The sequence below is a fragment of the Acomys russatus genome, chromosome 5, assembly GCF_903995435.1.
Source record: "Acomys russatus chromosome 5, mAcoRus1.1, whole genome shotgun sequence".
NCBI classification, from domain to species: Eukaryota; Metazoa; Chordata; class Mammalia; order Rodentia; family Muridae; genus Acomys; species Acomys russatus.
Window position 1 is genome coordinate 7530896 of NC_067141.1, and position 19223 is coordinate 7550118.

The window sequence follows — 19223 nt, forward strand, 5'->3', positions numbered from 1 at the left end:
GGTGTGAAAGTGTCGGATCCCCTGGAACTGGAGTTACAGACATTTGTGAGCTGTCATGTGGGTGCAGAGAATTGAACCTGGATTCCCTGGAAGAGCAGCCAGCGTCTTAACTGCAGAGCCATCTCTCCAACCCCTCCCCTCCCCAGAAAGAGTAGCTTTGCCCAGATCTTCCCCTTTAGCTGGAAACAGGGTTGAAACTAGAATGCTGACTTGGTTTTCATTTTCTTTCTTCCTTCCTTCCTTTTTCTTTCTTTGTTTCTTTTTTCTTTTCCAGACAGGGTTTCTCTGTGTAGCCCTGGCTGTCCTGGAACTCGCTGTGTAGACCAGGCTGGCATTAACTCAAAGGTCTACCTGCCTCTGCCTCCTGAGTGCTGAGATTAAAGGTGTGCATGACCACCACTGCCTGGCTTGACTTTGGTTTTCCATCATGCAAAACCCCTTCCAGACATTGGGGCAGGCTGTTAAGCATCTCAGATATCCGCTTCTAAGGTGATTTAAGAACACGCTCTATCTTCGTTCTCCGCTTTTGGTGTTCCGTGGTGGTCTCATAACAGCTGGGATCCTAAGATCTTCAAGAGCCAGTCTAGCCCTATGCTTTCAACCCCATGTCCCTGCCTAACGGATCTCCTTTGTTTTGACTTAGGTAAGACTATATAGCCCGTAAGACTATATAGCCCGGGATCGTCTGGAACTCAGGATCTTCCTGCGTCAGCCTCCAGGGCTAAAATTAGAGTCATTGAGTGGCTCAGGTATCTACCCTTCTCTCTGCCTGGAACTCTCCACCCCATCTCTACACAGGCGATTCTTTTCATCATCCTTGTTATGTCTTCTAACCACTGACACTTCTTCTTGCAGCCCTCTGGCCTCGTCGGAGAACTTTCTTTGGTTTTTATTGACTGGTATTCCTATAGTCTGTCAAGTGCACTGGGCTAGGGTGGAAAAACCATGCCCAGTGTCCAGGCTTCTGTGCCTGTTTCCTTTCACGCCAATGAAGCGCCCCTTGAGCTGAGACGGTTGCGGTCTTCGCGACCCTGGGAGCTTTCTTAACCCGGGTTCCAGACTCCACCAGAAGCCACTCCCACCCCACCCCACCCCACCCCCTCGCCCGCACGCCAGACCGCAATGGCACCCGACGACTGCGCATGCTCCAGCTCTAGCCCCCGTGCCTCAAGATCCCGCCCCCGGCCTGGCCGCGCCTGCGCAGCTGCCCGCGCCGGCTTCCGGGTTGAGACAGGAGCGATGGGGCGGAGGGTGGACGTCGCGGAGTAGCGGCGGCGAGTGGGCGTGTGCGCCGAGCGGTCGGGCGCCCGGGCTGGAGTCGCGGGGTCTCCGGGAGCCGGTCCCGGGCGCGGAGAGATCCCTCGACTGCCACCGGCGTCCGCTCACTGGGCATGTCGGCCGAGGCTTCTGGCCCGGCGGAGGCTGCGGCCGAACGCCCCGAGTCCCCTAAGCCCTCGGGTGTAGAGCCTGGCTCCCCCTCGTACAGTCTGAAGCCCCTGACCCCGAACAGCAAGTATGTGAAGCTGAACGTGGGCGGCTCGCTGCACTACACCACGCTGCGCACCCTCACGGGGCAGGACACCATGCTCAAGGCCATGTTCAGCGGCCGCGTGGAAGTGCTCACAGACGCGGGAGGTATGCGTGCCGCCGGTACACGTGCTGCCCTCCAGCCCCCGGTTCATTCCCGCCTCCCCCCCACCCCCGTTCCATCTTATCTTTTCCTTATTCAAAGTCTCCCCCCTTTTCCCCGTCCTTTTACCTTATCAGTACCCTCTGCCAAGCGCTCCTTTGCGGTTCTCTTCTTCTCCCTGCAGTCCAGAAAAGCCTAGGAACCAGCTCTGCTTCAAGCAGCACTCCTCAGACTTATTTCCCACTGCCCAGCCATTTGTTTGCCTTCCTACCTTATAACCGCCAGCAAGCAGCTTGGAGAACTGAGAGAAGCGTGTGTCTGTCTCTAACGCAAGTTCCTGCACCCTAGAGGGAGGAATCATCTATGAACGCAGAGGTGGAGGAGGAGGAGGCTGTTTTGGGTTTACCGGGGACCTGAGTGAAGGAAGGGGGCGGCTCTTCTCGGCAGGTGAACCTTATTAACCTTCTCAGAGTGTTGCCTTTAAATTTGGGACCCACCTGCTGCAGTCTAGCCTTAAAGGAGAGGGCTTAACAGAGATTATGGAAGCAAGCACTTAGGGTGAAGTTCAACTTTCCAACACTGAAGATGAAAATCTCGGTTATTTGATACGTGTTTGTGAAGCTGCAGTGAGTGCTAGAGACAGTTTGGTAAAGGCATCTGAGGAGTCAGTCCGATGTGTGGAGATTGGATGGGAGTCAGTAGGCAAGAAAATCACACGTAATCACAGAGTAACTTCTTTGAATAATGTTGCTGCTACTTTGTTGTGGTGGTGAACTGGAGGGGTCAAGTGGACATTTTCATTATGTGAGATGGTTAAAATTACCACAAGGGGTTACATTTATTGATAAGGTTCACTTGCTGAGGAGAGAGAGCTTTGTGGCACATGCCTGTAATGCTAGCACTCAGTCTGGGCTACATGATGAGATCCTGCCTTAAAAACAACTTTCCCATGGTGAGAGCCTTCTGACTGTCCATCAGATTTGGGAAGAAGTTACTCTGTGACAGCTGTGTGCATGACTCTCTGGAAAGAGTTTTTGGATGTGACAGAGGTTTGTAACAAATAAGTATTAAGGCTTTCTTTGCGTTTCCCCCCCATCTAGACAAGGTTTCTCTGTGTAGCTCTGGCTGCCTTGAAACTCACTTTGTAGACCAGGCTGACCTTGAACTCACAGAGATCCACCCACCTCTGCCTCCCTAGTGCTGGGATTAAAGGCGTGCTGCATCACCACCTGGCATATTTAGGTTTTCTTACAGCTTTTTTTTTTTTTTTAATGGTTTTCTAAAAATGTATTAGCTTCAGTCCCTGCCCCCACCGAGCCATTTTTCCTTTTTCCTTTTCCCACCCCATAGGCTGGGTGCTGATTGACCGGAGCGGCCGACACTTTGGTACAATCCTCAACTACCTGCGGGACGGGTCGGTGCCACTGCCTGAGAGTACCAGAGAACTTGGGGAGCTGCTGGGTGAAGCCCGATACTACCTGGTACAGGGCCTTATTGAAGACTGTCAGTTGGCGCTGCAGGTGAGACTCCCACCCCACCTTCTGCTTCCCTGGGCTCCATCAGTTAGCTAGTACGACAGGAGAGAGATGCGGCCTAGACAGCCTGCCTCAGACTGGACCACAGGCCTCGGCAGCATCCCTGTTGCTTGAGGCAGGCCCCACTAGCAACTGGTGTTAGGACTGTTGTCATTAGAAATACCTGCTCTGAGATCAGCCTGGTGGTGCACTCACACCTTTAATCCCAGCACTCAGGGAGGCAGAGGTGGGTGGATCTCTCTAACTCCAGGCCAGCCTGGTCTACAAAGCCAGGACCACACAGAGAAACCCTGTCTGGAAAAAAGGAAGACCTGCCGCCCTGCTCTGTGCTTGGAGCTGTTCCTGCTCAGCTTCTGCTGCCACCAGTGACGTCATTAAACACAGCCCTGTTCCTTCTCTTCTTTGCTCACAAGTCCTGAGTAGCTCTCTAGGCCAGCTTGGGGATCTCAATTTATATAATTTTTTTTTTTTTTTTTTTTTTTTTGAGACAGGGTTTCTCTGTGTAGCTGTGGCTGCCCTGGACTCTCTTTGTAGACCAGGCTAGCCTCGAACTCACAGAGATCCGACTGCCTCTGCTTCCCTGAGTGCTGGGATTACAGGAGTACAGAGGGCTACCATGCCTGGTTTATTATTTTTTTAAAAGATTATTTTATTTTGTTTTATGTGTATGAATATTTTCCTGCACACATATATATGTGCACTGTGTGCACTCTTGGTGCCATGGGTCCCCTGGGATTGAAGTTACACACAAGTTGTGAGCTGCCATTTGGTGCTGAGGATTGAAACCCAGTCCTCCAGAGGAGCAGACAGTGCTCTTAACCACTGAGCCATCTCTCCAGCGCCCATGATTAAAATTCTTTTATTTCTTATCATGTGAATGCGTGCGTGCGTGTGCGTGTCTGCGTGCATGACACACTGGAACACTTGTGGAGGTCAGTCACAGGACAGCTTTCCACCGGTTCTCTCCTCTTTGACCGTGTGCATTCTGGAGATGAAGCACTGGTCACCAGGTTTGGCCACTGGGCCATCTCTCCAGCCTGTTTTTACTGTGTCACAGTTTAGTTGGGATCTCATAGCTATCGTGATCTGGTCCTACCCCCGGAAGGCAGCACCCCACCCCACCCCACCCTCAGCCCCCACCCCACTCCATCCCCACCCCTGCCTTCCAACCCCTCAGGGCTTCTTTATTTTTAGTTTCTTTTTTAATGGTGAAATTCTTTCCTCAAACAAAGTGTCAAAGAAATGGAGCCATACTCCATAAACAGGTTCCAGGCCCTCCCCATCTGCACTCTTCTACCCCTGTGGGCTCAGAGGATTCCATCAGGTCCCCTCAGGATCCAGGCCACCTCTGCTTTGCCTAGTAACAAGCCAGTTAGTTGCTGCCTCTCTCGTTCTGCTTTCATGTTCCAAAAGATAAGAAAAATAAATACACTGTAGTAAATATTAATCCAGTCTTTTGTATTGTTCAGGGTTTTTGTAATAATACAGTAATAGATTGTAAGTTGTGTGTCTTGAATGCCAGTTGTAAATTAAGTGGAGACTGAGCTGCTTTTCTCTCAGGGAATGTTTATTGGTTTTCATTTTTTTATTGTGTTTATTTGCTTGATGTGGGTATGGGTACAAATGAGAATAAACTGCAGCATGTATGTGAAGGTCAGAGGACTACTCCCTCCTTCCGCATCCTGTACCTCCAGCAACAACCAGTGATTAAGTCAGATGCCTTCTTTGTACCATACAGGCCCTGGGGATTGAACTCAGGCCTTCAGGCTTGCTGGCAAGCTATTTTACCCACTGAGCCACCTCACTGGTCTGCTTATTGGCTCTTGAAATCCAAAAGTACAGAATTCTTGTGGACAATATACATATCTTTCAAACTTTTTATCTGTAGCTCATAGAAAAAATTTCATTTTGTGCTTGTACAATTCAAAGCATTTTGTGAAAGAGTGCAGTTAATAAAATGTCCCTTAGTATATTTCTTCCTTTGCTCCTCCTTCCCTCTCTCTCTAATGTTTGAAAGAGTTGCCATGTAGCAGTTTGAACAGTACTGAATTAGATTTTTTTTTTCAATATATTTTTTGGGGGAGTGTCATGTGCCACATCTAATGTTGAGGCCAGGGGACAGCTTTGGAGAATGGACTCTTCTCCTGCCTTGTGGGACCTGAGCCTGGGGAGCTGGGACTTGGCCTGTCCCATTCTTCCCTTTGCTCTCCAAGCCATCTGGCTGGCCCTGCACTAGACCCTGAAGTACAGCCCTGCTCAGCTATTTTATCTTACATTTTTAAGACAGGATCTAACTGTGTAGCCCCGGTTGGCCTGATCTCAAGATCTTCCTGCATCGGCCTCCTGGGTGCTGGGATCACAGGTGTGGTGCCTAGCTCTGCTCATAATTAAAGTTGAACTAATGTCCTTGCACATCCAGAGTGTCAGGAGGGCTTTTGCTGTCTGCTTGTGCCCTTGGTTAACATACAAAGATACAAAGAAACATTAGGGATGTGTTCAAAAGCTCCAATTCATCTCACTCCTGAGTGCGGTGCGTCCCAGGCCCTCCAGCTCCACGTAGTCCTCAGCATAGCAGAGCGTCACTGGTCCAAGCACATCTTTGCTCTTTCGGTTTTGTGTCCCCTCCTCGCCTTCGTGGCCAATCCCTTGTCCATTTCCCTGACTCCTGCCCCAGTCTAGTCCTGACGTGTTGAGACATAGGCTTGGATTCATTCTTCCCTGGAAGAACAAAAGCATTTTTGTGTATGCTTTTGGTGTGGGTATGTTTCCACCAGCATCGCCTAGCTGTGGATCTTGGGTCTGTTTTTTTCACTCAGCACTTCTCGCAGGATCTAGTTACACTGCATACCCTGCTGTGCAGGAATCCATGCTGTTTTCTCACCGTTCTCTACTTGTACATCCTCCTGAGTTTGGAGTTTGCTTTCTCCTTCCTGCTCCCACAAACAGTGCTACCGTGGGCATCCTGTATGTGTCCCCTTCTGGTCCCGTGCGAATTTCTTACAATTATTATCTTAAGCATCACTAGGCCATGAGATACATGCAAGTCAAATTTCAGTAAATATGGTCAGATTGTTTTCTCAGATGGTTACATTGCTTTGTCCTCTTGACAAAGGTGCCTAAGAAACCTCATTCCGGCAATTCTTGGTAATCCTCGCCGTCCTCCATCTTTTTAGTCTTACCATGTGGATAGGCATGATCTCATTTGACCCTCGCATGTTTCTCGTCACTAGTGAGGCTGAGCATACATATATACTTTCTCATACGCACTCACTGGCCTCTTCAAGAATCCCTTTCTGCAAGTGCTTTACATGTTTGCCAGATTTCTCCTGGCTCTTGTTCTTGTTGCTTAACAGGAGATCTTGAGTATTTTCATTTAGTTCCTAGCAGAATTTAGCCATGTTATGTAAGAGCACATGTGTTAAGATAAAAAATTGGCTTTTCAGCTGTGTGCGGTGGCACACACCTGTAATCTCAGCACTCGGGAGGCAGAGGCAGGTGGATCTCTGTAAGTTCAAGGCCAGCCTGGTCTACAAAGCATGTCTAAGACAGCCAGGGTTACAGAGAGAAATCCTGCCTCAAAAACTAACAAACAAACAAACAAAACCTCCAAAAAACAAAACAAAAAACCCACAAAAATTGGCTTTTCTCTTAAGCAACAGTGATACCGTGTACCTTCCATACTTGGGAGCTCAGAAAATACTTAGGTAGCCAGTGTGGCAGCACACACCTGTAATCCCAATACTCAGGAGACAGAGGCAGCAGGACTGTAACCTCAGATTCCACAGGAGCTGGGCTTAGTGTACACACCCTTAACCTCAGCACTGAGGAGTCGGAGGCAAACAGAGCTTTGAATTCCAGGACATCTGGTCTGCAGAGTCAATTCCAGGATGGACAGAGCTATACAAAGAAGCTTTCTTTCTTTCTTTCTTTCTTTCTTTCTTTCTTTCTTTCGAGTTACATAGGGAGATCTCATGTCAAAAAAAAAAAAAAAAAAAACCTGTAAATTTTTTCTGGCTTTTAAGGATCAGGTTTATATATTGCCATATTTTCTCTTAGAATGTCACTTGTCTGCCGAGCATGGTGGCACACACCTTTAATCCCAGCACTTGGGACGCAGAGACAGGCAGATCGCTGTGAGTTCAAGGCCAGCCTGGTCTACAATGTGAGCCCAGGACAGCCAAAGCTACACAGTGAAACCTTGTGTATAAAAGGCAAAAACAAAAAACAAGCCAAAAAAAAAAAAGTATGTCACTTGTCTGTGGAAAAGATGTGTGTTTAATGTTTTATTAAATTTTATTCATTTTTGTGTATAGGTACATTTGTGCTACAGTGTGCATGTGGGAGGTCAGAGAACAGCTTGTGGCTATTAGTTGTCGCCTTTCCACATGTGTGCTCTCTGGACCAAACTCGGGTTGTCAGGCTTGCTGACATGCATCTTTGTGTGTGCTGAGCCATCTTGCTGGCATGAGATCTTTGAATTTCTAAGTTACAAATAGCTATCTAATTTTGTGTATGTGTTCTGTGTGGGTATGTGCACATGTGTGTATATGTGCATGGAGGCCAGATGTTAACATCAAGGTCTTCCTCAGTCACTCGCCACATTATTATTATTTCTTTTTTTTTTTTTAATTTCTTGTTTTGTTTGCGTGAGTCTTTCTTATTGTCCAGCTCCCCCCTTACTTTACAGGCTCTCACTGCGCCTGCCCTGGCTGGGCTTTGGGACAGTGAGCTCAAGGGGCTTGTCTGCCCTCACGCCTCAGCGACGGGATTACAATGTATGTCATGGGCTTTTTTGTGGACTCGGGTCCTCGTGACTGTACAGCAGGGACTTTAGTGAGCGAACCAGCTCTCCAGTCCACCATTTGTTATTTTTATAGTAGTATTGCCAACTATAGAAATTTAGGAAATGAATCACAAAAAAGGAAAAAATAATAAGAAAGCATCCATTCTTTCTAGGTTTTTATGTGTATATGTGCACGTGTATGTCATTGGCTAAAATGTGGTCATGTTGTATGTGCAGTTTTGTCTACTGCTTTTTATTTCTATTTTTTTTGACATTGTTAATAATTGGTATCTTTATGCCAATAAAGTTTTACTCTAACATGCAGGACATATGCTCCAGTTTCTCCAGTTCTGCCTGAAATGTGTTGAGCAGTTTTATAGTTTCACGTTGTGGCTGGCTGTGTTCTGTAAGTCTCCTCCAATCTGGAACAGCCTAGGTCTTTGTTTGCTTCTTGTTTTTCTTGTAAAGTTGAGTTGTTAATACATTGACTATACAATGGTTTGTTTACCAAAGTTGCCTGATTATTCATTCCTCTCTCATTTAGTACAAACCCTGATATGTCCCAAATTTACTATAAATTTTGTTGTATGATTTGATTTGATGTTAAGCGTTTCGGTTAGAGTACATTCTAGGAGGTGAAGTGTATTTCATATTGTATTGTATCAGGACACCCACAATGTTCCTAACGTGTCTAATGATGCTCAGAATTGGTCCCTGAAATCAGGTGAGAGGTGCAGTCCTCCACTGTCATTACAGTTCCTTGTTGCCGACTGTAAGTTCATCTGTGTGGGGTTAATTGGGGCATTGTATAAATGGCCTGTCAACAACTCACCAATTGATATGCCTTGCCTGAGTCAGTAATTTCATTAGGGTTAGGGCATAATTATAGGTTTAGCGTTTCTTCAGTGTTGTTCCATGGGGTCATTGGGTTTTGTTTTTGTTTGTTTGTTTGTTTGTTTGTTTTTTGGTTTTTCAAGACAGAATTTCTCAGTGTAGCTTGGCTGTCCTGGACTCAACTCTGTAGACCAACCTGGTCTTGAAGTAACAGAAATCAGCCTGCCTCTGCCTCCCAGATGCTGAGATTAAAGGTGTGCGGCCCCACCGCCTGGCCCCACGGGGCTGTTTGTAAAGTCATGTTTTGCACTATCAGCTGAGCAATCCTTGTCGCTAATGAACTTAAGTGGCATAGGCAGGGAGAAGGCGAGGGAAGAGGCTTAGGGTTGCCTACTCTACTTCCTTATGAGCTTTATACTTTTACATACAGATCTTTTTATGTAAGGACTTTGGTTTTTTGTTTTGTTTTTTTTTTTTTTTTTTTTTTTTTGAGACAGGGTTTCTCTGTGTAGCCTTGGCTGTCCTGGACTCGCTTTGTAGACCAGGCTGGCCTCAAACTCACAGAGATCCACCTGCCTCTGCCTTCCGAGTGCTGGGATTAAAGGTGTGTGCCACCACGCCCAGCTCAGCATCTTGGTTTGTAGACTCGGTCCCCTTATGTATCGCAGGCTAGCCTTGAACTCAAGGTCCTTTTCCCATCTCTCTTAGCATGTGCCACAATGGCTGAGTGTGACCATCTAGACTAGTTCATGAGAGACCACGGGCCAGTCTGAAGTTCTGACACGCAGAAATTTAATTAAGAAGGCAACAAGAAATGGTTCCTGTTATGTCAGCAGCTGTCTGTAGTCATTTGTTATCCGGAGGGACAGACTATGCAGTGGCTTTCACACACAACAGAGACTGTGACAAATACAGGTCCAAACCAGACAAAATCCAGGCATGGAGAAGAGGAAGTGACGCAGAGACCCAGCCCTAACCAAGAACCCCTTTGCAGTGGGTGCCTTCTGGGAATGGGCAACTTGGTGTTCTCCAGTGGGGTGTCACTGGGCATGCCACACTCCAAGGCAGTGTTCAGGAACAGCTGGCCAGCACAAAACAGGGTCTGTGGCTTTTGTTTTGTCTTGGTGTTTTCTATCTTAATGGTTTTCTCTTTTCTTCTTCTTTTGTTTTGTTTGTTATTTTGACATGTGGTCTCACTCTGTAGCCCTGGCTGTCCTCGAATTTCCTCTGTAGACCTCAGACTCCACCACCCCCCAGCTTGGTTTTCTTTTTTTTGTTGTTGTTCTTTGTTTTCTTGAGACAAGGTTTCTCTCTGTAGTCTTTGCTGTCCTGCACTTGCTTTGTAGATCAGGCTGATCTCAAATTCACAGCAATCCACCTGCCTCTGCCTCTGCCTCCCTGAGTCCTGGGATTACAGGCTTGTGCTGCTGTACCCAGCTAGTCTTTCTGTTTTGTTTTTTGTTTTTTAACAAGCTTTTTTTTTTTTAAAAAAATATTTACCTTTATTTTATGTGCATTTGTGTTTTGCCTTCATGTATGTCTGTGTAAGAGTGTCAGATCTTACAGAGTTATAGACAGTTGTGTGTTGCCATGTAGGTGCTGGGATTTGTGGTTCTCTGGAAGAGCGGCCAGTGCACTTCAGCCACTGAGGCATCTCTTCACACACACCCTTTATTCTTGAGAGGGAAAAAAAACCCATGAAGTTGGATGGGTAGGGAGGTGGAGAGGATCTTGAAGGAATTTGGGAAGAAGAAACAACATGATTTTTTTAAAAAAAGAGATTTAAGCTTTTAATCCCAGCACTTGGGAGGCAGAAGCTGGCAGATCTCTGTGAGTTTGAAGCCAGCCTGGTCTACAAAGTGAGTCCAGGACAATCAAGATTATACAGAGAAACCTTGTCTCAAAAACAAAACAAAACAAAACAAAAACCAAAGGGGAAGGGAGATTTAATTAGCCAAGCAGTGGTGATGCATGCCTTCAGACGCAGAGGCAAGTGGATTTCTGTGAGTTCAAGGCCAGCCTGGTCTATGGAACAAAGTCCAGGACAGCCAGGGCTACACAGAGAAACCCTGTCTTGGAAAAACAACAACAACAAAAGGATTTAGTAAATTGAAAAGAAAGAGAAAGCAAGTTTTGTATTTTGCAGGCGGGTTTTTCTGTGCAAGTCACTAAATGGCATGTCTTTAATCCCTTGAAGTGCTCTGGAGGCAGAGGCGGATGGACTTCTGTGCATGCTCCAGGCCAGCCTGCTCTGCAGGGGGAGCTCCAGGCCAGCCTGCTCTACAGGGGGAGCTCCAGGCCAGCCTGCTCTACAGGGGGAGCTCCAGGCCAGCCAAGCCACAGTTTCTTACTGCTTGGACTGGTAGAAGAGAGGGAAAGCTAAAGAAGCAAATGTGGAACAACACAGCCAGGAACTGTTTGCACATTCTCCAGCTTTCCAGATAACACAGACCACTAACAAATACCTTCCATGCAAAGACTGAATACAGGCCATTCCCAGGAAAAATGCCACCTAAAGATAAATTTTAAAATGCGATTGTAAAGTTTTTTGTTCAGACCCTGAAATCCCCAGAGAATCATCTAGTCACATAGTAGCCTTTTGTTGGTAGCACAAGCTGACTTCCTGATCCTTCTGCTTCAATCTCCAATAAACTTGATTACAAGAATGTGCTGTCATATTCACCCAAAAATAGCTCTTCTAAGAAGCCTGGCCGGATAATGGTGGCGCACGCCTTTAATCCCAGCACTCAGGAGGAAGAGGCAGGCAGATCCCTGTGAGTTTGAGGCCAGCCAGGTCTACGGAGCAAAGTCCAGGACAGCCAAGGCTCCACAGAGAAACCCTGTTTGAAAAACAAAACAAAAAGAAGCCTTAGATTGCATTGTCCTGACGGACACACCCTCAATCCAGCACTCAGAGGCAGAGGCCTCACAATGAGATCCAGTCTAAAATAAAATGTAAAAGCAGCTTAAAATGTGGCCTCTCAGCAGCCTATTTACAAGCCCAAAGTAGTGAAACGCTCCTTTCAAAGAGGTTATAGGTGTGGTCTTTTCTCTTATGACATAAACCCTAAGCTTAGAAGACACTAGCAGCCAAGACATTGGCAGGGACATCACCACTTGGACCTAAAGGGGCAACCACTGCCGAAGTAGAAGAAGGCTTTGGGCAGTGAGGCCTGTGCATGTGGGACACAGGCTAAGGAAGCTGGGGCTGTACCTCTTGAGGAAAGAATGATTGTTCTGGGCATCAGACCCATGTGCATCATAACTGGCCAGGAGAAGGCAACAAAGGGTTCCCAATGTCCCAGTGAGCTGTAGACTTTAGAACCAGTGACTTCTATGTGCCTCCTGTTGTCCTGGTCCTTCCCACCTTTTGAACAAGAGCATCTTAATGAGTTAGTGGAAGAGATAACATATGTCATTCATAGCTCTTGAGCTAGGGGGAAAAATGCCCCTCGTGAACTGAAGTTGGTGAGCTGTACCCCGATGGCCTCTTCCCAACCTGACCCTGCCTTAGGCTTTCTGTGCTTTGAGAAGCCAGTGTAGTGGATGAGACTTGAACAATCTTGGCAGGCGGGTTGCATGTGAATACCTTGGAGGTGGCGATGGAGCCAACCTTGAGACAGCCCCCGGTGACTTAAGGCCAATGAAACTAGTCATAAAACACAGTGACTGGACCTCTTTGTGAGGCCTCTGCCTGTAAGGACACTCAAAGCAGTCCTATAGAGAGTAGCAAAGGTTAGACCCTTCATGCAACAGCCATGTGAATATAACAGCCTTATTTCTCAGTGAGTGATCCTCAGGAGGCAGCCATGCCTTCAGATGCCTGTAGCCCCTGATGTGCCTGCCTCCATGGAGAACCTATGTCACGCCTCAATGAATTCCTGACCCACAGGGAAAAAGAAATCCTAAGTACCTTTTGTTAATTTAAGCTGTGAGTCTGGAGTGATTTGGTATACAGCAGTCGATAATGCATGTGCGCTCTGCTTCTGGCACGTCTCTGTGCGTCATTGTTTTTTGTGTATATTTGTTTTTTTTCTTTTTCTTTGTGTAGCCCTGGCTGTCCTGGACTCATTTTGTAGATCAGGCTGGCCTCTGCCTCCCAAGTGCTGGAATAACAGGCAGGCGCCAGCACCACCCAGCTACTTCATTGTGTTTTGTCAGTGCACCAAAACTACAGTGAATCTTTACGTCTTATAGAATTAGTGCTTCGAAACTGACCTAGTAGTTGCGGACTCTGAGGCTCCCGCTGTTTGTTTCCTGTGTTTGGAGGTAGGCTTGCTGAGTAGCCCGTGCTGGTCTCAAACCTGAGAGCCACTTGCAGTGGTGATGCATGCCTTCAGACGCAGAGGCAGGTGGATTTCTGTGAGTTCAAGGCCAGACTGGTCTATGGAACAAAGTCCAGGACAGCCAGGGCTACACAGAGAAACCCTGTCTTGGAAAAACAACAACAATAACAACAACAACAAAAGGATTTAGTAGATTGAAAAGAAAGAGAAAGCACTTGCCTCTGCCTCCCAGTGCTTCCATCACGGTGTACACATTCTTGGCTTGTGTTGTTTTTGTTTTGAGACGGTCTTGATGGAAAGTACTGGATAGCCTCAAATTCTATGTTGACCAAGCTAGCCTTGCATTTCTGGCTATCCTCAACACCGCCTTCAGGGATTATGGGTATACTTTTTCATTTGTACTTTGTTTGACAGTTAGGTCTAGGCTGTTCTCATATTCCCAAATTTAAGCAGCCTTCCCACTGCATCCTCTAGTAGCTGGGCCTTAGGTATCTGCTGCCATGCCTGACCTTCCATGTTCATTTTACACACACACACACACACACACACACACACACACACACCTCTAATCTCTTAGCTGGGCATGGTGGTACATGCCTTTAATCCCAGTACTTGGGAGACAGAGACCAGCCTGGTCTACAGAGTGAGTTCCAGGACAGCCAGGTCTACACAGTGATACCCTGTCTTGAAAAACAAACAAAAAAAGCAAAACAAACCAAAAACAAAATCTGAGATGGCTCAGGTTAAGAGCATTAGCTGTTCTTCTAAAGATCCTGAATTCAGTTCCCAGCAATCACAATGTAGCTCACAAACATCTATAGTGAGATCTGGTGCCCTTTTCTGGCATGCAAGCATACATGCAGGCAAAATACTGTATGTATAATAAATAAATCTTTTTAAATTTTTCTTAAGTTTGTCTCAGAACTGTACCCTTAAAGACAGGCACGGTTTGGCACATTGTAACATTTGGGAAGCTGAAGCAGGAGGATTGTCCTGGGTTTTTTGTTTGTTTTGTTTTTGAGACAGGCTCTCACTATGTAGATCAGGCTGGTCTCAAATTCAGAGATCCACCTCCATCTGCCTCCCAATTGCTAGAATTAAAGGTGTGCACACGGTGGCAGACCGAGGCCAGAGTTACAGGTGTGCACACAGTGGCAGACCGAGGCCAGAGTTACAGGTGTGCACACGGTGGCAGACCGAGGCTAGAGGTTGTAAATTCAGTGCCAGCCTGAGCAACTTAGCAAGGCTGCCCCAATATTTTAAATTTTATTTAATTAATTTAAATTTTTTAATTTTTAAAAAGGATGAAGAGTATAAATCAGTGTGGAGTGCTTGCTTGCTATACCCTCCTGGTCCTGGGTGCAGTCCTCAGAACTGCAGAGATACCCACCTCACCATGCTCTGCCGGGCTCTTCACTCAGCACATGTGTACTGACAGTCACCGTGCAAGCCTCAGGAAGCCTCTTAATATCAAAACCACATAGACTTAAGAGCTGTGAAGAAAAGGAACCAGCCGTCTGAGCCCGAGGAAGCGCTGGCAGCAAAGCGCTGGACTGAGGCTGGCACTGTGGGGTCGGCATGCTGAGTTGAGAACTGAAGGGTCTGGCCAGCTTTGCACATGGCTAGTGAGGCACACCCAGGCACACTGACCCCCGCAGAGCCACGGAGAGCACAGCTGGGTGTCAAAGGAACAGCAGGTTGGCAGGGTAAGGGTAGAGTTGTGGGGAGGGTACCAAAGCCCAGGCAGCGGACGGGTTTGCAGAGCTAAAAGTGGAGTGGTCACATCCTAGTGAGCCTTAGAGACACTGAAAAGTGTGTTTCCAGCCCCCAGGCAGCCTCACGCAGTGAACACAGGTTGTACTGCTAATCAACTTCTACTCTCTCCTCAGCAAAAGAGGGAGAACCTGTCCCCGCTGTGCCTCATCCCCACAGTGACATCACCCCGGGAAGAGCAACAGCTCCTGGCCAGCACCTCTAAGGTAAGGCCCTGGGTGCTGCGGGTTGGAGGGCTGCTGTGCTGTCCTTTCTCTGTCTCTTGACTGCATTCTTCTTCCACCTCTGCCACAGCCCGTGGTGAAGCTTCTGCACAACCGCAGCAACAACAAGTACTCCTACACCAGGTGAGCGCCGTGCGCGGGCGTGTCTGCTCAGCTGCTAAAGCTCAGCCCCCGGGCCCCATGCAGGACTGTGGCTGTGTGGGATGCCCTATCCCAGCTGTGCCACCCAACATCAGTAAACAAGGGTTAAGCCACGACTGTGGTAACGGCTAGCACAGCAGGATTGGTCTCAGTGTTGCGTGCTAACTTATCCACGCTCCCAGTGCTGTCTGAGGAAGTGTTGGTCTCTATCTAGAGATGATGTTGTGGCACCAGGGGATAAAGCAGCCTGCCTAGTGTCGCTCAGCTCTGGGGTGCCTGGTGACAACCTGGTTAAGGGACTGCACCAGGAACCTCTGCAGTGTCGTGATTTGCTCAGCAAATGTTTCCCTTCTGAGGCCTACACAGTTGGAAGTGCCCTGCTGGGCAGACTGGGGTTCTGGGGACCTGGGCCCCTCTGGGGGGGCATAGGGAGGGGGCAGTCAGTCACCTGAGGCCCCTGGCTCTCAGCACCTCAGACGACAACTTGCTGAAGAACATCGAGCTGTTTGACAAGCTGGCCCTGCGCTTCCACGGGCGCCTGCTCTTCCTCAAGGATGTCCTGGGGGACGAAATTTGCTGCTGGTCTTTCTACGGGCAGGGCCGAAAAATCGCCGAGGTGTGCTGCACCTCCATAGTCTATGCTACAGAGAAAAAGCAGACCAAGGTCAGAGGGCGTCAGGGAGGGGTGGGAAGTGGGACTGGGACCTTGGACAACGGAAAAGATCTTGGGTGGGCATCAGGGACCAGAGTTCTAGGTCACGCTCTGTAGCTCAGGAAGGTCCCCTCACTAAAGAGATTTCTATTTCTCTACCTATGAAACGAGGCTATTAGATTAGAGCCAGGTTCTGTTTGCATTGCCTTGATTTTCCTGCTGGGAATTGAACCTGCGGCCTTGTTTAGAGCATGGTTTGTTTGTTTGCTTGGTTTTGGCCTTTTTTTTTTTTTTTTTTTTTAAAGATTTATTTTATGTGTATGTTTTACCTGCTTGTATATAAGTACACCACATGTGTGCTTGGTACTTGTGGAGGGCAGAAGAGAGCATCAGATCCCCTGCAACTAAAGTTACATGTATGTGGTTGTGAGCAACCATGTGGGTGCTGGGAAATGAACCCACATCCCTTGCCAGAACAGCAAGTGCTCTTAACCACTGAGATGTCTGGCCAGCTTTAAAGCAGGGCTCTTAATGTTACCAGTCGAGTGGGTTCAAAGCTGTTTGCATTTCCCAGAATAGCATGCAGGTTTGGAAGCATTATGCATTTTTCTGTATGGGGGAGGTCCACAGTGCTGGGTCCAGTGTGCATCTTCAGCACTCAGGAGATTGAGGAAGGAGGGTTATGAATTAAAGGCCGTCCTGGACTACGTAGTAAGATCCTGTCTCAAAAACTATCCTCCTCCCAAAGAAGAAATCCATGGTTCACTTTAGAACCTGGGAAGGCCCATTACCAAGAACAGGTGTTTGTTTTTGCAGTACTTAAGGTGGCACTCAGGACCTCTTTGAGCTAAGCTAGTGCTGAACCACTGAGCCACTTCCCCGCCCCTTGTTGTTTCCTTTTGTTGTGAGGCAGTCCTCCTAAGCTGCACAGGCTGGCCTTGAACCTGCAGTCCTTCTGCCTCAGCTTTCTCAGTAGCTAGAATGATAAACTTAAGTTCTTAAATATCTCAGGACAGGACAGGCAGGTGGTGAACACCCTCATTCTCAGCACTCTGAAGCAGAGGCAGGCAGAGCTCTGTAATTTTGAGACCAGTGAAGGCTGCATAGTAAAAGCCTGTTATTAAAGAAAAAACAAAAACAAAACAAAAAAACTAAAACAAAAACCCTCAGGGTGTTGAGTTCATGCTGTGAATGTGGTAGCCATCAGTGCATAGTTCACAGTGTCCACAGCTAGAGAGGTGGCTCAGTGGTTAAGAGCACTGGCTGCTCTTCAAGAGGACACAGGTTTAATTCCCAGCACCCACACCTAGAGGCTCACAACTCCAGTCCCAGGGGATCCAACACCCTCTTCTGCCCACCAAGGATACTGCACGCACATAGGGTACAAACATGGAGACAAAACATGCATGCATATAAAAGTTAGTTAAAGTTAAAAAGTCTCAGCACCCAGTCTGTGTTAGGCATTGCCCCAGACTTCAAACCACAGACACAGCTTGTTGAGCAGAGTGCAAGTCCCTCCTCAGTGGTGTGTGATGAGGAATTGTTCCCTTTTCCCTATCAGCTAATGAGCTTATGCTTTCAGACCCAAGCCACACATCGTTTCTCTTTGGATACCTTTGCTCATGAAATTTCAATGCAGCTGCCCCAGACAAAATTGGCCAAACTCCCTTTTTAGCTGGACAGTGTTGCAGCCAGTAGAATACTGGCTGCAGAGCAATGCTATACACCCCTGCCCTAGTGTCTCCTAGCAAATGTTAGCCTGGCACTTGTCACCTATTAGAAGTACTAAGAAGCGTTGATCAAAGGCATGGGATGTACCTCAGCTTCCAGAAGTCCCCACTCCTGCACTTAGGACCATAGGAGGGTACAGATCACCATAGTGCATCTTAAGAAGAGGCAGTTGTGGTGTATACCTGCAACCCCACCTAACGGGCAGGCAGTCTCACGTAGTTGTACTGGCTGGCCTTGTGCAGGAGTATTACAAACTCAAGGCCATCTTGGGCAACCTAGTGAGACTTTGTCTTAAAATTATTCATTCAGTAATAAGCAAATATGGGTATGGATGTAGCTCAGCAGTAGAACAGGTCCAGTATGCCTGAGATTCTGCATCCAGTCCTTAGTGCTGCAGAAAGGGAAGCCACAGTCATCACATCCTCCCAGTGCTGCCCAGAAAAGTGCCACTTTCCCTACTTCATTTCCCTGCTTTTCTTCATCACTCTGTCTTGGCATTTGAGACAAATTCCTGTCTTTCTGTTGTTCCTCACTGTGTTTTCTCTCACTGTCTGCCTCCCACATTCCCAGCAAGCCTTGCCCGACATCCCTCCTGAAAGATGAGCATTCCTGGGAAAGGCTGTTCCTGTCCTCTTTACCGCCTAGCTTTGTCCATAAAGTGTCAACATCTGATTTCAAGTGTACTTTAGGAAGAGGGTGTCTTCCTAGACTCCAACTCGCTGAGGGCAAGCATGTTGTTAAGGCTATATTCCTGTGCTCAGACCAATGCCTGGGATAGTGGCGGGACTTACTGCTCTTGCTGGGGAGGCGCTGTGGGACTGGGCCAGAGGGAAGGAGCTACGGGTTGCTGGCCCTTTGCAGGTGGAATTCCCTGAGGCTCGGATCTTCGAGGAGACACTGAACATCTTGATTTATGAGACTCCCCGTGGCCCAGATCTGGCTCTCCTGGAGGCCACAGGGGGTGCAGCTGGAGGTGGTGGGGCAGGCCGAGGGGACGATGAGGAGAACCGAGAGCACCGTGTCCGGAGGATCCACGTCCGCCGCCATATCACCCACGATGAGCGTCCTCACGGCCAACAGATTGTCTTCAAGGACTGACCTCTGATCTTTCCCCTGCCTTCCTCGTGCTTCTGGGACCTAGTCCCCCTCTCTCTTTGCCCGGCTCTGCTGGCCAAGCCGTGGTCTTGCCTCTGTCCCTTCATTGCATGCTGTGTTCAGCCATCGCCACCCACTGCTAACAACACGGTACATTCCAGCATTCCTCTCTGGAGGGGCTCTTCAGAAAGCCGGTACCCACCCTCTTCCAAATCCTTGTTCTGCCATCTCCCTCTTACTGTCTGGTTCAGAGTGATGCAGAGTTCCCTGTCCCTTTTGTTAATGCATCGAACACACATGCCGAGAGAAACTTTGGTACCATCAACCACATTCCAAGCTGCTTCCTGCCGTTGCAAAGAGCAGTCTGCTCCCCTCCTGCTCACATCCTCCCTACCTCCTTAACTTTCTACTAGGCTGGTCTGGACCTGTACCAGCTCGGCTATATTGATCTGTTTCATATTATTTATTATTTTAATTTTCTATTAAATTATTGGAATAAAGTTGAGGTGAGGGTCTGTTGCTGACTCTCAGGTGAGGGA

At 47.9% G+C, this 19223-nt stretch overlaps 1 protein-coding gene across 1 annotated transcript; it reads left to right on the forward strand.

Annotated features, from left to right (window-relative positions):
• The first annotated feature begins 1215 nt into the window (after positions 1–1215).
• Kctd13 (potassium channel tetramerization domain containing 13) lies at positions 1216–19208 on the forward strand. The gene is made up of 6 exons (XM_051145283.1): positions 1216–1635; positions 2981–3150; positions 14958–15047; positions 15136–15188; positions 15675–15870; positions 18451–19208. Exons 1-6 carry the CDS (start codon positions 1392–1394, stop codon positions 18685–18687), a joined length of 990 nt encoding a protein of 329 aa, XP_051001240.1. The 5' UTR covers positions 1216–1391; the 3' UTR covers positions 18688–19208.
• The last annotated feature ends 15 nt before the right edge of the window (positions 19209–19223 follow it).

Bases quoted from the DNA above. Each gene is read 5' to 3' on its own strand.
- Kctd13 (XM_051145283.1), top strand. From the start codon at position 1,392: ATGTCGGCCGAGGCTTCTGGCCCGGCGGAGGCTGCGGCCGAACGCCCC. The intron at 1,636-2,980 runs GTATGCGTGCCG...CCCACCCCATAG, and splicing joins AGTGCTCACAGACGCGGGAG to GCTGGGTGCTGATTGACCGG. The intron at 15,048-15,135 runs GTAAGGCCCTGG...CCTCTGCCACAG, and splicing joins TCCTGGCCAGCACCTCTAAG to CCCGTGGTGAAGCTTCTGCA.